The following is a 17,636-nucleotide window of genomic DNA, read 5'->3' as shown; positions in this document are numbered from 1 at the left end:
ATATCACCTCACACCGGTCAGAATGGCCATCATCAAAAAAATCTACAAACAATAAATGCTGGAGAGGGTGTGGAGAAAAGGGAACCCTCTTGCCCTGTTGGTGGGAATGTAAATTGATGCAGCCACTATGGAGAACAGTATGGAGGTTCCTTAAAATACTAAAATTAGGACTACCATACGACCCAGCAATCCCACTACTGGGCATATACCCTGAGAAAATAATTCAAAGAGTCATGTACCACAATGTTCATTGCAGCTCTATTTACGATAGCCAGGACACGGAAGCAACCTAAGTGTCCATTGACAGATGAATGGATAAAGAAGATGTGGCACATACATACAATGGAATATTACACAGCCATAAAAAGAAATGAAATTGAGTTATTTGTAGTGAGGCGGATAGAGCTAGAGTCTGTCATACAGAGTGAAGTAAGTCAGAAAGAAAAACAAATACCGTATGGTAACACATATATATGGAATCTTAAAAAAAAATGGTTCTGAAGAGCCTAGGGGCAGGACAGAGATAAAGACACAGATGTTGAGAATGGACTTGAGGACACGGGGAAGGGGAAGGGTAAGCTGGGATGAAGTGAGAGAGTGGCATGGACATATATGCACTACCAAACGTAAAATAGCTAGCTAGTGGGAAGCAGCCGCATAGCACAGGGAGATCAGCTCGCTGCTTTGTGACCACCTAGAGGGGTGGGATAGGGCAGGTGGGAGGGAGACGCAAAGAGGGAGGAGATATGGGGATATATGTATATGTGTGGCTGATTCACTTTGTTATAAAGCAGAAACTAACACACCATTGTAGAGCAATTATACTCCAGTAAAGATGTCATAAAAAAAACTAGTACTCTCACTACAGTAAAGTGAACTACATGTAATGAATTTCTGTAAGCCAGAGTATCATTTAAGTGCCTCACTGGGTTAAGAGAACTGGGTTAGTGGGAAACAGGGGAGCTCCAAGCACTGGTTAAGTACTTCTGATAGAAATCATAGTGGGTTAGAGCTGACCAGAGACCCGAGAGATCTATTCCAATGTGTCTTCCTCAGAAGAGATGTTAATAATCTAGGAAAAGTCAGACTGAATAATGCAAAGTACATTTCTTTATTGTTGACTTTAGAGCCTTAGTGTGCATGTGACTGGGGAGGGTGGGGAGGAAGGGATGGAGTATGCCAAGTTTCCTGTTTTTGATATTGGAGCCCCTTTTCTGAGGAACTCTCATTAACATCTTGAGGAACACTGGTTTTTCACGGAAGAGTTCATGCAACTCTGATATGGTTCAGTTCCTCCATTTTTTGGATGAGGCAGTTAAGGTCTGTAATCAAGTTTACAGAGCCAGTCCACAGTAGAACAAAGTCTAAAGTTCAAGGTGCCTGACTCCCCCTTGGGCCACACCACTATTTGCACTCCATTGTTCTTACTCTTCTAGCTGGCAAATCATAAAATTACAGAGGATTCTGCAAACCACTAATCAGAGAGCGTTGTTAGAGCATCAAGCTTTCTGTTTTGTTGTGTTTGTGCCAGTAAGCAGGAAAATGAGGAAACAACAGGCTTAATGGCCACCAAATGTTTCCAAACAGTTGAAAGACCAGGGGTCAGGTGATTTTAGCTCAGTGCCTGGAAAGGTGCCTCTAACCCACTAAGTTTTAAGTCTGTTCTTGTTTTAAGAAGTTTCAGTTGCATCCAGGGGGCTCATCCAAGAGGCCCATAGTGCAGTTCCCAGTGATGAACACTGATACCAGTAACTATGGGAAAGATCCTGAGAGGAATTTGAAGAGAATGTGTCAGATTTCTGTTCTTCCATCACCATCTTCCATGGAATTCAGTGGTTAGGAATGTGCTACTGGTTTCTATCCAGACCTGGCAGAGGGAATTGTCCTTGGCATTTATTTGGTGGGGGCTGTCCTTGCTTTTACTAAGCCTTCTAGTTTAGATCTAGTAAAAAATACAACCTTTACCTTTGCAAAGTTGTACAGTAAACTTTCCAAAACACATCTGATACACAGAACAATCCTATGACATAGAGGTTATCTTCCAAGTGTCGTTATGAGGACACTGAGACTCAGAGAAGGGGTAGTGACTTTTCCAGGGGCTGAGAGCAGATTAGTGATATGTTCATTGTTGTATTACAGGTGCCTAGTGTAATCCTGATGTATACTAGATCCTCAAGAATTTATTAATTGAAAAATTGGTACACTTCCAGGACTGAACTCCAGTCTTCAAACTCTTTGCCCAGTGTTCTTTCCTTTAGGCCAGCATGGTAGGGCCCAGTGGTTGGGCTCATCTCAGGGTAACCAGATAATTCAGAGAGAGTAGACTGGGTCTCCCTTGCTGTGTTGATTTCCAACGAGGATGGGAGTTTCTAGCCTTTGTTGCTCTCTGCTTGGTGAGGACCTTGTACATCTTCCCCACCACAGAAAGCTTAGATTCACCAGTTTCTGGGTTGAAGATTCAACCTCTCTTTTGAGCCTCTGCTCCTTGGAGTCTACTGAACAAAGACACCACTGGTCCCCAGCTTCTCGCTCTGATCCTCCTTTGTTGTCTCTCTCATCACTGTTTTGCCTGTCCTTCTGCCCCACTGATGGATGAGGAACTTGGGTTCGTCTCATGAACTTCAAATATACAGTTCACTTTTAAGGAGCTGCCATGTCAGGAACACTGAGAAACCATTTACTGAAACAGTGCCCACCTAGGATTCTTTCACCTGTTGCATCTACTTGTTGCCAGGGCAGTGCCGGAGGCTGGGATTGCAAAGATTAATAAAAGAGTCTCTGCCTTCTAAGAGTTCAGAGTCTTATGGAGAAAGACAGATGTGTAAATCACAAAGGTGCAGCAAATGTTGCTGTGACAGAGGTCTGTAGAGAATATCGGGGTCCAGAGGAGACAGTGACTGTATCTTCCTGGGAGATGGAAAACAAAGGCTATCCTGAAGAGTTTTCATCAAGGTTATGACATCAGTGGCTTTGTGCACTGAAAACCCTTTTGGCTCCAGCCTCCATCACCAAATCGGAAATTGGTTCTGGTCCTGCTTTATAGATGAAGCAGTCTCTCTTAACCTTACGCAATGTTAAGAGTGTGATATTTGGAACCATCTATTAAATGGGACCAGTAGTAATAATAATTTCATTTAGAAAGCTCCTGAATGCTTCACTTGCTGATGAATTTTCACAACCTTATGGAGAAGGTACTGTAATATTATTCTCATTTTACAAGTGAGAAAACTTAAGGCACAGAGGAGTTAAGGCATTTACCCAGCATCATATAGCTGGTACATGGCAGAGCTGGGATTTGAACCCAGGTAGTCTGACTCCAGAGTCGTTGTCCTAAAAGAGTCTCAGGGCCATTGTGACCTTGATATAATTCTTAACCTCAAAGAGTTGTTGTAAGAATGAGAAGTAAAATACTTAGCAATGCATCTACCACAAAATAAGCAATTAATGAATCATAATGATCATTTTTTAATATTACAAAACAGCCTTTTCTAAAGGCTGGAGTGGATTGGGCTCCTGCAAAGATGTCTCCTTTCTGTCTCCCAAGTCTCCTGGCTTCGTTATCTGTACCACCTGCTTCTTTTTGTTTCTTAAAAAGCATGAATGAGGAAGGGGGTGGGGACAGTGGTACCTGGAGTTCACTTCAGCAGGTACTCCCTGAGCACCACTCTGGGCCAGGGTCTATCCTGAAAGGCAGGAGGAATGCCGATGTGAAATAGATTGTGGTCCCTGCCATCCAGGAATTCACAATCTGGGAGGGGAGATGACACAGATAATTTTAATACTCTGCCTCTCAGATGGATCTTAAGCAGCACATCAGATTCCATTGCCCACAGCTCATACCACTACTAGCAGGGCATGAATGACTTGCTATTATATTAATTGTTGAAATAATCATCTTGTTAATATCCTTGTCATCATTAAAGCAGATGTTACTAATGTAGAAAGTTGTAATACTTCAGAGAAGGTCAGCAGCTACTCAAAGGAGACTTAACATGCTCAATTGGAAAAACCTATTTTATTTTTATGGGGGGGTCGTGGTGGCACTCCTAAACTGCCAGTGGAGCTGAGGGAGTCCTTGGCTTGAGGAGTGTACTATGGGGGAAGAATTTATATCCCTCAGGCCTACCTGCTGGCCACCCCATGTGCTGCTTAGTTATCACATACTTTATAGTTTCTTGTACCCAGGCACATTTTTTTATTTGGCAGAAGGAGCAAGAAGCGGGGAGGTAGCTTTCTGAGGCAGTACATCTGTCAAGAGAGGCAGTGACTGAGCTCCTGCTGAGATTGGCTGGCGCTATGCCAGGGCAGTAAGGGTTTCTTGAGTATATGTATTATTGCAGGAGGTACCTCCAGTTAGTTGATCCATGAGCATTATTGGAGCCCCTGCCATGTGCCTAGCAATGTGCTAGGTGCTGTGAAAAATACCCCAAAAGTTCTGCACTGCTTGGCAAGAGAAGACTAACATATGAGACAAAAAGAGTTGACACAGCGGGATGTTGTGATTGGGGTTTGACTACTGTAGTTCAGACCCTCGACACCTATAGGGACTTCTGAGTCCCTTCTTATTGAGCACTCTTCTGCATATGACATAGGACTGGGTCATGGCTCCCATGAAGTCCAAGCTCTTCAACAGTCCCCAAGGGCTTTCTAATCTGGCCTTTTCCAGGCTCTCTGCTATCATCTCTTGCAATATCCAGTCTTAGACTCTACACTCCAGTGAAACCGCAATACATATTATTATTCACTCAGTGTGGAAGCACTGTCCAGCTTCCACAACTTTGTTCATGTTATTTCCTCTTTCCTAAATGTTTTCTCTCATCTATGTGTGGGTCAACTTCAACTTATCCCTATGGACAAGATCAGAACTTCTTGATGACTCCTCTTGCTGACTGCCTCCTCTTCCTTCTGTCCTGTCCCTTTGGTAAGTGACATGCCTCTGAGTTCCCACGTGTTCCTATCATAGCCCTTATCCAGATGAAAGGGATGAAACATAGTTTCTGGTTTTCATCACTGGACTGTGTGGACTGTGAATTCCTTCGGGGCAGGGATTGTAAATACTTTGTTCACTTCCATACTTTGTATAGTGTCTGGCAGAAACAGGTACTCAATAAATGATTTTTTGATAAATGAGTAAAATTTCAGCATATTATTCCTCTAAGAACCTAAAATAACTTCTTTGTGGCAATCAAAAACTCTGTGGACTCAAATCTTAGTGTAACAGTCGTGGGACACTATTATTTTCATGTATACATGAAAACAACAATGAGGATTTGCTTTTACCCTATTAACTACCCCCCACCCCCACCACCACCACACATAATAATACAGTACATGATTCTGGTGAGGTTGCCATGAAAGTGGCATTCATTGGTGATAGCAGTGTAACTTGGTACAGCACTTTTGGACAACAATTAGGCAGAGTGTATCTCAAGAACCATAAAAATGTTCACACATTTTTGACACAGTAATCCACTTCTGGGACACTATCCTAAGGAAATAATCCAGTATATAGAATGAACTTTCCCTCAGATGCTATTATTTATAATATTGAGAAATTGGAGAAAGCTTAAATGACCACCTAAACTATGACCAGTCTAAATTATAAATCCACTCATGGGGAAACTATGAGTTATTAAAAATGGTAATTATTTTAAAATGGTGCTTATTGAAAGCTGTGCAGCAATAAGGACAGATATGTTATATATACTGTGTTATAATGTTAGTTGAAAAAATTATGTTACAGAATTGAATGAATGATCTAACTATGTAATCCAAATACAATGCACAAGAAAAAACACTGGAAGGCAGTATACCAAGATGCTAACAATAGTTATGTTCTATAGAGGGGTTGGGGTTTAGGTGATTACTTATGGTAATTTCAAAAAATAAACACACAAGTACAAACACCCAAATTAATAGCCAAGAATTTTGAAATAATAAAGCAAAACTTTAATTTTGGTTTTAAGCAAAGGAGTCATGTAGTGATATTGTGATGGTGTGAAGGATGAATTGAGTACTAATATGAATGGAGAAAGAAGGGCTACATTCTAAAAATATTTAGGAGGCCAAATCAGCAGGGCTTGGTTTTAGTATGTGAATCAGGAAATGATTCACTGTGTGGAGGGAAGAATATGGAAGTATGCCTAGTAGAGAACATCAGCTCAGGGAGTTTAATGACTTGTCCCAAGGTCACACAGTAAGTAAATGATTGATTGATCCTGGTCTGTCTCTGTCCAAAGCTCCTGCTTCTGCAGCTGAGACATCTATGTATTAAAGTTTGGGGGAAACTTTTTTTTTTTAAACCAGCTATTGCAGTATAGAAACATGTTTAGTGTAGTGTCCTTTTTGAGAGGAAAGGGGACCAGAAAGGGTTAGTTAATTCTTTCTAAGAGAATGACGGGGTGGGGGGGGGCGGAGACCATAGAGACCACAGCTGCTTCTGTCATGATCAGTTGAATAAATTAGTTTAAAAGTTCATTAGGTATTGGGCATGTTATGCTTATTGTTTTGGGGGCTGGCTTTTTTCCCCCTAAGTTGTTGTGGTTCATTGGTTTACTTTTTTGGTTTTTTAAAATTTATTTAATTAATTAAATTATTTTTGGCTGCATTGGGTGTTTGTTGCTGCGTGCGGGCTTTCTCTGTTGTGCCGAGCGGGATCTACTCTTCATCGCGGTGCACGGGCTTCTCATTGCAGTGGCTTCTCTTGTTGCAGAGCATGGGCTCTAGGTGAACAGGCTTCAGTAGTTGTGGCTCGCCGGCTCTAGAGTGCAAGCTCAGTAGTTATGGTGCACGGGCTTAGTTGCTCCACGGCATGTGAGATCCTCCCACACCAGGGCTCAACCCCGTGTCCCCTGCACTGGCAGGCGGATTCTTAAACACTGTGCCACCAGGGAATCCCTCACTGTTTTACTTTTATTTGATGCTCGTGGTGGCTGGGCCTCCTGAACTTAGGTATGCAAACGTGTACCATATTACATGCAAATGAACATTTTGGTCATTACGCCAAGTTTATCAATGATGCTGCAGCTATAGGAGTGAGAGAGTTCAGATTGGCAGCTTCCAACAAGGGACATTTATCTAAGCAGCTCCCTGAAGGGGTCACCTGAGCAATAAATGCCCCATCCCCATATTGCATCATATAGACTAGTCCAAGAAAGGCGGTTGTACATTTGAGTCTATAACTTGAGGTCTGATACCTAGCCCTTCAGGAAGAACTCAGTTTATACCAACATGCTCACTGTGTGACCTTGGGCAACTGCCTTTGTCTTTCTGCACTAGAGTTTATTCATCTGTAAAGTGGGTGTGACTTACAATCTCTTAGAGGATTGTTGTGTATGAATTTGGTAGCTTTAACTAGTGAAGGGGCTTGTAAACCACGTTTAAGGAGTTGGACTTGATTCTTGGTGGTGGGAAGCTGCTGAAGGGTCTTAAACAGGAGACAAGGACGCACTTGCTCAGTGGTTCACTCAAGAGGCAGAGCATAGCAATATTTGTGGAATTAATGTTGTTACCAGCGGGACAGAGTGGCTATGACAGTGGCATCATTCTCAGTGGTCCTCTTTGGGCCAAACATACAGCACTGTGGGGTGATGCTTAGAGCCCTCAGTTGTGTTTAGATCAGCACCCTGGAGAGAGGTCAGCTTTCTTTGCTCCTGTCTGAATATGGGAAATTAAATATATATATTTATATGCCAGTGCATATGCTTTCGGCAGGATCAAGCCTTAGTGGGACTGTGAGGGGTAGCATTAGGTGTTTTCAAGGAGAAGGATTGTTGTAATGAGGAAAATACTGATTTCACAGGAAAGGATTTTAATCAACTGCCCTTATACCTGAGGGGCACAGTGCTTGGCTGCAGTGCCAAGTTGTGCACCATCTACTGCCTACTTCCAGCCAACTGGCTCACTGCCAGGGTGCCTCTGTCTAGGAAGACCTGCAGGAGCTGTCCATCCCAGAGAATATCCCTGTCCACATTTTTGTAGCAATCTCAGGTAACAGTGCACTCCCATATGTTATCTCCTTTGACCTTCACAACAACCTGCACTGCAAGTGGGCAGGGCAGGTATTTTCATCCCCATTTCACAGATGGGATGGCTGAACCTCAGAGAAGTGAAGTGCCTTCCCAAGTTCACACAGCTAGTGGAAGTGGGGTTCAGGACCTGGGACTCCACAGGCAAGCAGGAATTCAAAGCTAATAATCCCCTGTTACTATTTTAACTTGGGGCAAGGTCTGTCTTGGGAGGGGTTAGGCTGCCCTCTCTGCGTTCCTCCAATAGGAAAATGGGGACATGTACACTACCATGGCACAACCTGCTGCAGCCTTATTCAGATAGAGTAGCCACAGAATGTGGAGGTTCCATCGGAGATACCGAACAGTGAGCAAGCAGAGGTTTCTTGCAGTATCAGCCCTTGCAGCCCTGTTGCCTGGAAAGGGAGAACAACCTGCCTTCCTCAAGGTACAAAGAGGCCTTTCTGGGAACCTTCACTTAGGGGCCTCTTGCCACCCGCCTTCTCAAGTTATACTCTCTGGGGGACTGCTTTACTCTTGATACTCATTTCTTTATTCATTTAACACTTAATGAGTGCCTACTCCCGTGATTCCTTTTATGTTCAAGGCACATTTCCAGATACTAAAATTTATTGCATCCAGTGATAGTATTCTTTCCTTGATCATAGTTCAGCTCTAGATTAATGTTACAGTAGAACTCACTACCTGTCATACTCACAAGAAAAAGTTCTTCTGGGTTCTAACAATAACAATACTAATAACAGTAGCATATTAGAAATAAATGCACAACCTGCCGAGATTGAACCAGGAAGAAATAGAAAATTTGAATAGACCAATCACAAGCACTGAAATTGAAACTGTGATTAAAAATCTTCCAACAAACAAAAGCCCAGGATCAGATGGCTTCACAGGCGAATTCTATCAAACATTTAGAGAAGAGCTAACACCTATCCTTCTCAAACTCTTCCAAAAGATAGCAGAGGGAGGAACACTTCCAAACTCATTCTGTGAGGCCACCATCACCCTGATACCAAAACCAGACAAAGGCGTCACAAAGAAAGAAAACTACAGGCCAGTATCACTGATGAACACAGATGCAAAAATCCTCAACAAAATACTAGCAAACAGAATTCAACAACACATTAAAAGGATCATACACCATGATCAAGTGGGGTTTATTCCAGGAATTCAAGGATTCTTCCATATATGCAAATCAATCACCGTGCACACTATATCAACAAACTGAAGGAGAAAAACCATATGATCATCTCAATAGATGCAGTGAAAGCTTTTGACAAAATTCAACACCCATTTATGATAAAAACCCTGCAGAAAGCAGGCATAGAGGGAACTTTCCTCAACATAATAAAGGCCATATATGACAAACCCACAGCCAACATCATCCTCAATGGTGAAAAACTGAAACCATTTCCACTAAGATCAGGAACAAGACAAGGTTGCCCACTCTCACCACTGTTTTTCAACATAGTTTTGGAAGTTTTAGCCACAGCAATCAGAGAAGAAAAAGAAATAAAAGGAATCCAAATCGGAAAAGAAGTAAAGCTCACTGTTTGCAGATGACATGATACTATACATAGAGAATCCTAAAGATGCTACCAGAAAACTACTAGAGCTAATCAATGAATTTGATAAAGTAGCAGGATACAAAATTAATGCACAGAAATCTCTGGCATTCTTATACACTAATAATGAAAAATCTGAGAGTGAAATTAAGAAAACACTCCCATTTACCATTGCAACAAAAAGAATAAAATATCTAGGAATAAACCTACCTAAGGAGATAAAAGACCTGTATGCAGAAAATTATAAGACACTGATGAAAGAAATTAAAGATGATACAAACAGTTGGAGAGATATACCATGTTCTTGGATTGGAAGAATCAACATTGTGAAAATGACTCTACTACCCAAAGCAATCTACAGATTCAATGCAATCCCTGTCAAACTACCACCGGCATTTTTTACAGAACTAGAACAAAAAATTTCAAAATTTGTATGGAAACACAAAAGACCCCGAATAGCCAAAGCAATCTTAAGAATGAAAAATGGAGCTGGAGGAATCAGGCTCCCTGACTTCAGACTATACTACAAAGCTACAGTAATCAAGACAGTATGGTACTGGCACAAAAACAGAAATATAGATCAATGGAACAGGATAGAAAGCCCAGAGGTAAGCCCACACACATATGGTCACCTTATCTTTGATAAAGGAGACAAGAATACACAGTGGAGAAAAGACAGCCTCTTCAATAAGTGGTGCTGCGAAAACTGGACAGGTACATGTAAAAGTATGAAATTAGAACACTCCCTAACACTATACACAAAAATAAACTCAAAATGGGTTAAAGACCTAAATGTAAGGCCAGACACTATCAAACTCTTAGAGGAAAACATAGGCAGAACACTATGACATAAATCACAGCAAGATCCTTTTTGACCCGCCTCTTAGAGAAATGGAAATAAAAACAAAAATAAAGAAATGGGACCTAATGAAACTTAAAAGCTTTTGCACAGCAAAGGATACCATAAACAAGACCAAAAGACAACCCTCAGAATGAGAGAAAATATTTGCAAATGAAGCAACTGACAAAGGATTAATCTCCAAAATTTATAAGCAACTCATGCAGCTCAATAACAAAAAAACAAACAACCCAATCCAAAAATGGGCAGAAGACCTAAATAGACATTTCTCCAAAGAAGATATACAGATTGCCAACAAACACATGAAAGAATGCTCAACATCATTAATCATGAGAGAAATGCAAATCAAAACTACAATGAGATATCATCTCACACCAGTCAGATTGGCCATCATCAAAAACTCTAGAAACAATAAATGCTGGAGAGGGTGTGGAGAAAAGGGAACACTCTTGCACTGTTGGTGGGAATGTAAAATGATACAGCCACTATGGAGAACAGTATGGAGGTTCCTTAAAAAACTACAAATAGAACTACCATATGACCCAGCAATCCCACTACTGGGCATATACCCTGAGAAAACCATAATTCAAAAAGAGTCATGTACCCAAATGTTCATTGCAGCTCTATTTACAATAGCCAGGACATGGAAGCAACCTAAGTGTCCATCAACAGATGAATGGATAAAGAAGATGTGGCACATATCTACAATGGAATATTACTCAGCCATAAAAAGAAATGAAAGTGAGTTATTTGTAGTGAGGTGGATGGACCTGGAGTCTGTCATACAGAGTGAAGTAAGTCAGAAGGAGGAAAACAAATACCGTATGCTAACACATATATATGGAATCTAAGGGAAAAAATGTCATGAAGAGACTAGGGGTAGAATGGGAATAAAACACAGACCTACTAGAGCATGGCCTTGAGGATATGGGGAGGGGGAAGGGTAAGCTGTGACGAAGTGAGAGAGTGGCATGGACATATGTACACTACCAAACGTAGGGTGGATAGCTAGTGGGAAGCAGCTGCATGGCACAGGGAGATCAGCTAGGTGGTTTGTGACCGCCTAGAGGGGGTGGGATAGGGAGGGTGGGAGGGAGGGAGATGCAAGAGGGAAGAGATATGGGAACATGTATATGTATAACTGATTCACGTTGTTGTAAAGCAGAAACTAACACACCATTGTAAAGCAATTATACTCCAATAAGGATGTTAAAATAAATAAAAAAAAATTTTTAAAAACAGCATACTTTCTAATGTGCCAGACATTGTTTTAAACATAAATTAGATTGTTTTGTCCTCTAGCAACCCTACAGATATGTATCACTACCCCCATTTTATGGGTGAGATAACTGAAGCATAAAGAACTTAAGACACTTACTGAGGATCATGTCATACAGCTAGTTCAGTGGCAGAATGAAGGCATTTGGCTTCAGAGGTTACTCTCTTGACCATATTACATGGCCTCTCACATGGCAGTGTACATTTAGGCTTTGATTCCTGCTTGATGGCAGCACCCTGTTCACAGCAACAGGTTGTACCTCTCTATACACCATGTCATATGCCCACTCAGCTCTGGGTTGTGCTGAAAAATGGTACTACCCTGTTAGCTCAGTTAGAACAAAAAGAAGTTTTGTACACTGATGAAAATTTAGCCATGCACCTGGAAGATTCAAGGTACATTATTATGTCTTGGCACACTGGTTAAGAGCTACTCATCTGCCCCAGCTAGTCACACTCTTGGGTGTACAGTGGCATTCAAGAATGAATCTGATATCCATCTTGCTGTCAGTAAACTCCCTAGAGGGAGAGAGAAGGCTACTGTGTAAATAGCTGTGATACAAGATTGAAAATTAGAAATACCAAAAAGAAGAGTTACAACATGCTTCCCCTTCCTGGCTGGTTTCCTCATGTCCTCTAGTCTGGGGAGAGAGGGTCTAGAAGTACTAGCCTCTTCAGGCACATGCCTTCTTTTCAGATCACCAGGCTTCAGGAAGGTGTTAGTCCTCATTAAGCCTAGATATCTTGGCTTGCAGGATATAGCATGATCTAGAGCAGATGACCAAGATAAATCACCTACAGCATTTGGTGGCAAATCCTTGAACTCATCATTGGCTTTCATCCTCTTCTCTCTTTCTTGAGAAGAAAGGAAAAAGACTAGGATAGTTTTTTATAGTCTTAACACCAAAGTCTACAAGAAATCAGGTTAAAGGACTCGAAAGAAATGAAATAAACTCTATTTTTTGTTTGCTTTGCTTTTTATATAGGTTGACAGGGATGGGTGAGCGTGGTTTAGAGCTGTGCTATTCAAATTATAGCCCACTGCATAGATGGATGCTAGTTCGCAAACTTGCTGGTTTGTGATTAGTACAGAAATTGAGACTAAGCGCTTAGAGACCTTTACAGTAATTTGACATTCTTACTGTATTTTGCAAATGTGTTTGTCTGTAATGGATTGGAAGTTTAAAAAGCAAAACAACAAAAAACTGCTTCTTCACCACAAGTAGTTTTGAGAAGTACTGGCTCAGTGTGACAAAGTGAAAAAGAGCTTCAGTCTTCTTGTCTGTAAAACAAGATTAATAATACCTACCTCAAATTGATGTTAAATAATATTTTGGCATACTTAATATGTGCCTGCCACTGTTCATTGTACATGTATTATTTAATTCTCACCACAACTCTGAAATAAATTTTGTTCCGAGGCTTGGATAGGTTGAAGGACTTTTCTGAAGTCAAACCCTGTAATAAGTGTGTAGGTGGGATTTGAATGGGAGCTAGCACTCTTGACTGTTATGCCATGTTCTGTGTAAGAAGCCTGGCATGCAGGAGGGCTCCCTGTCACTCCACTTTCTCTACTTCACTAGAGGTCTGGAGACCTGCTTTCTCATTCAGTCACTGATCCTAACTTATTTTGTGACCTTGGGCAAGTCACTTCTTTAAACCTTAATGATCTCATCTACCCTCAGTGGTAGGGATTATGTTTTATTCATTTTTGGTTCCCCAGCATTTAGGTGGAGAGGGCTTCGCATATAAATGGGTATTGAGTACTGAGGCAATTGATTACACTAGGTGATCTCTAAGGGTTCTTTCAGTCTCTACTCTGAACATCATAGGTACTTTATCCTCTTCACTCTTGAGCATCATATTCCCCACCTACTCTACCGGCAGCATGACCTTATTTCCACATGTCTGTTTGTCTTAAGCAGTCTTGTTTCTGGGTACTTTTGAGACAGCCCACACAATGCCCATGTTTTTACTCGTTTTTGAAATGTGTCTAGAATAAACACACCAGAGATAAAACAAGTATGGGGTGGAAGGGTCTGACTCACAAAGTCAGAAATGTGCTCTTACTCCATGCTTAGCCAGTGGGGCCTGGGCCTAGGGCAGCTCTGCTGGCAGCCCTGCCAGGCCTGACTAATGGCTACAGCCTGGAGCAGGGTTTTCCATGAGCTTCATCGGGATCTCCAGTAATTGGAACATGGCACCTTCTGCCTTGTAATGGATGGCAGAACAAGAGGGGCATTTGTCACTGCCTGACTTCCCTGCGGGGAAAGAGCCTCATAAGTCACAGCTGACAAACCCTTTGATGACTTTTAAACTTCATTTACAGAAAAGAATAGCTATAATCAACCAACGGCAAGCAGTGACTAATCTTGCCACATCACTGTGAGGAGCCAGCCCCTTGAGTTATGGGAAGGGGGAGGAGTCCATCCGCCAGACAGCAAGTGCTTATTGGCTCTTGGACTTGAGAGTATGCACTCAGCAAGGCTCCATGAGTTTTTTCCCAAAGGATCAGAAAGTGTTAGAAACTGATCTCCTGGCAGGTAGAGTGCATGCCTAGCACAAAGCCATTCTGGACCAAGGTTAAGAGCAGTAGCCCTTGTCTCATACAGACTGGTCCCAGCTCTGCCATTTCCTAGCTTGTGTAGGACTAAGCTCCAACTAGGCTTAGTTTCCTCATTTGTGAAATGGACACTATCTATACCACCACCTACTTCATAGCAGAAGACATAGTACAGTTCCTGGCATGTAGTAAGTGCTCAGCAAGTATTGGTAATGTTAACCCTGGAAGGGCCCTTCGTGGTCACATGCTCCCAAACTCGTGGTCATGTGGTACATCAGCAGCAAAGCCAGGACCAGTCTTCCTATTGGGGGATGGAGGGGATGACCTCTGGCAAAAATAAAGAAGCTGACAATCATCTGTATTTTCCCAACTCTAACTCAGTATTGGGGATTGTAAGCCCAACTTTGTACCTATCTACCCTTTGTTGCCTTTCCCTCCATAGCTGTATGGGCTGCTTGTCACAGATGCTAAACCTCAGCCTAAGGCCACAGTCAAGGGTAGGGTTAGAGTGCAAGATGCAGGGAGGGTAGAGTATATACTCAAACCACACTGTGGGAAGAGATGGCTGAGGCCCCAGCTCTACCTTCTGTTTCTGCTTTGGGGTCTCCCCTCAGGGCCTAACAGATGCTGATTCTAGTGTTAGAGTATAGGACTAGAGACCTCATGGTGTGGCGGAGAGGTGGGTCAGTGCCTCAGCAAAGCCTGGAACTCCTCCCAGCCAGTGTTCTTTCCTCTCTGAGTCCCATACAGTAGTGATTTGACAGGCATGGGGAGGGGGCACTCTTACGAAGTTTTTAGGTTTGGTACCAGATACTAGGACAAGGGAGAGAGCATGCATAGGCCCCCTACCCCTGACTCCCTTATTCTCAGGTGAAGCGTTGTTGCATTGGGAGACAACCTGGGTAAAGAGGATTAGGGCTGGAATGTGGAGGATCTAGACTGCCAAGCTAGATTCATCTCTTTGCATAGGGCATTGGGCATTTGAGTTTCTTATGTAAATATCTACTGGTCTCATCCATTATACTGGGCACTTTACAAATATTATCACTAATCCTGGGAGGTTGGTATAATTCCCATTTTGCAATTGAGGAACCTGAGGCCCAGTGAGGATAAGAGACATGTCCAGGGTTATATCTCCTAAGTGGTAGGACTGGGATTAGAACTCAGTCCTGTCTGACTGCAGAGCCTGTGCTATTTCTGCTATTTCATGTGCATTCTTTTCTTATTAGGAAACAGTCAAGAAACAGGTTCCTGGAGAGAAGGCTTTCTTAAAAACAAGTAGAGGACAAGGCCCGTGAACACTGTTCCCCAGCACCTCCACAGTGCCAGCACAGAGGAGAATACTCAAAAATGATTGTTGAATGAGTGAAGGGGATAGGAGTTGGGTAATAATTGAAATAGGTATAATCCCCTATTCATTTATAGTATGTTACAGATGTACAGAGAACTTTCACATCAATTAGCCTATTTGATTTTTATATCAGATTTGAAAGGTAATCAGGAAAAAGATTATTTATGTTTTCAGAATAGGATGATAAGACTCAGAAATTATGAGACTTGTCTCAGGTCACATGACTAAGAGCAGCAGAGCCAAGCCTCCTGGACCTGTAGCCTAGACCCCTTAAACTCTCCAGCCATCCCAGGAGCCCTCCGTGTTCAGCTTGATGGGAACTAGAATTTCTCTTGGGAGTGGGAATGGTCAAGAACTAAAGAGCATTCCTTGGGAAATCAGTCCTGTCTGGCCAGTAATGATCATTTGGGCAGTGATAATGAGCTGGGGCCTGGAGAGTTTAATGAGATTAACAGATGTTCTGTCATCCCTAGCCACCTGGTAACCAGGAGCCTCTGGACCAAGGAAGCCCTAGGTACTGATCAGTATAATTGCTTGGCTTCTCCCCATCACTGATAGCTATTTTCCTTTAAAGTCACCCAAATGGCTCCAGGGTTATCTAAGGGCAGAGGTCTGGCCACAGGCTAGCATGACCACTCATCCCCATGCTTGGGAATAAGGCTGGAGATGTCCAGCAGCACTGGCCCAGACAGAGGCTCTAGATAGCACTGGTTGGGGGGGATGAGGACCAAGAGCAGCAGAGATCCAGTGCTGAGGAGGATTTACAGAGTTGGAGACGTGGGTGTTCTGATGGTTGAGTGCCTCAGAGGTCAGGCTGAAGACTAGGTTCTGATAGGCAGCATTGGGAGGGCATGAGGTTTGGTAAGGCAGAGTCATAGGCTTAGAATAGTTGAGACAGTGGCATGTAGAGTGTCAAACAAGAAGCCTGGATTCAAGTCTCCTAGCTACTCCCTTCACCAACTGGGAGACCTTAAGTAAATCACATATCTTTGCTGATGATCCTCAGCTTTTTCATCTATAAAATGGGATTAGCAATGTCAGGCTCAAGAAAATAAACTGGGGCTTTCTTTACTAAAATCCTGTGCAAATATGAGGCATTGTAGCAGAAAAGGGAAAGGGTCGAGGAGGACCAAGGAGAGGGTGTGGCTGGCTCAGGGTGACACACTCTCACCATGGGAATCAGTACCCAAGGCATCTCTATGCATAGGTTTTTGGAGTCAAACAGACCTGGGTTCCAGTTCTGGTTTTGCTCTGTTAACCAGTTACTTGGTCTGTCTGAGTTTTCTTTCCCTATCTAAATTACCTCCTCATAGGGCTGTTGAAATAAGGTGAGGTTTGTAAAGTCTCTTGACACATAGTTGGCAGCCAATAATTAGAGGCTATTCTTATTGTGATGCCCCTCTGGGAGGCTCATTTACTCAAAGTTCAGGGGTTCAGGTACCTTTTAGGGCTTTTCTGCCTTGACAAAGAAAGCCCTGTCATTTTATCACATGTTCAGGCTTGGTTCTTCCAAAACATAGCTTCCATCTGAAATGTTTCATCTGGGGGAAACTATTTGTTTTTTTGCCAGATTTCTTCTTTTCTTATTAGCCTGGAGGAGGCAGCCCATCCCTTTGAGCTGTAAATTGCCATTTCAAAGCCTGTGTTCTTGGTGGGTTTTAATTAGCTTAAGGTCCCAGCTTTTATGCAGCAGTTGTTTTAGCAGGTAAAAGTGAAGATATTTATTTGGGAGCCAGTCCCCAGTTTTCTCAAACACAGCGTATCTAGACTGCCTCCTCCAAGCTTCTCACTGTCCTGAGGGCTTGTCTCTTAGCAGCCCAGAAGGAAAAATGAAATATAAGAACACTAGACGTAGAGTCAGAGGACCCGTGGGGTTCTTGGCCCTGCTACTCACTGGCTACGGCATCCTGGCCATGTCCATTCCCCTCTGTTCCTCAGAGTAAGGGCATATAAACTCCATGCTCACTAAGGTCCCTGCTAATCTGACATTGCAGAA

General features: G+C 42.5%; 1 protein-coding gene across 10 annotated transcripts in view; it reads left to right on the top strand.

Annotated features, from left to right (window-relative positions):
- Window positions 1-17,636, top strand: part of RALY (RALY heterogeneous nuclear ribonucleoprotein) — an 83,382-nt gene that overhangs the window by 53,496 nt on the left and 12,250 nt on the right. For 2 of the 10 annotated variants that reach the window (XM_067013301.1, XM_067013294.1), the window contains exon 1: window positions 4,869-4,921. The exons of 7 other annotated variants lie outside the window; for them this stretch is intronic. Coding sequence is in view for 1 of the 3 variants with exons in the window: in XM_067013294.1 (XP_066869395.1) it covers window positions 4,873-4,921 (49 nt within the window). In the remaining 2 variants the exon portion in view is untranslated. Of the gene's footprint in view, window positions 1-4,868; window positions 4,922-17,636 lie in introns of those variants that run through there. One more of the 10 variants, XM_067013297.1, reaches the window with a different exon arrangement.

The sequence above is a fragment of the Kogia breviceps genome, chromosome 14, assembly GCF_026419965.1.
Source record: "Kogia breviceps isolate mKogBre1 chromosome 14, mKogBre1 haplotype 1, whole genome shotgun sequence".
NCBI classification, from domain to species: domain Eukaryota; kingdom Metazoa; phylum Chordata; class Mammalia; order Artiodactyla; family Physeteridae; genus Kogia; species Kogia breviceps.
Note: the sequence above shows the minus strand (reverse complement) of the source record. Positions and strands in the feature narration are given on the sequence as shown.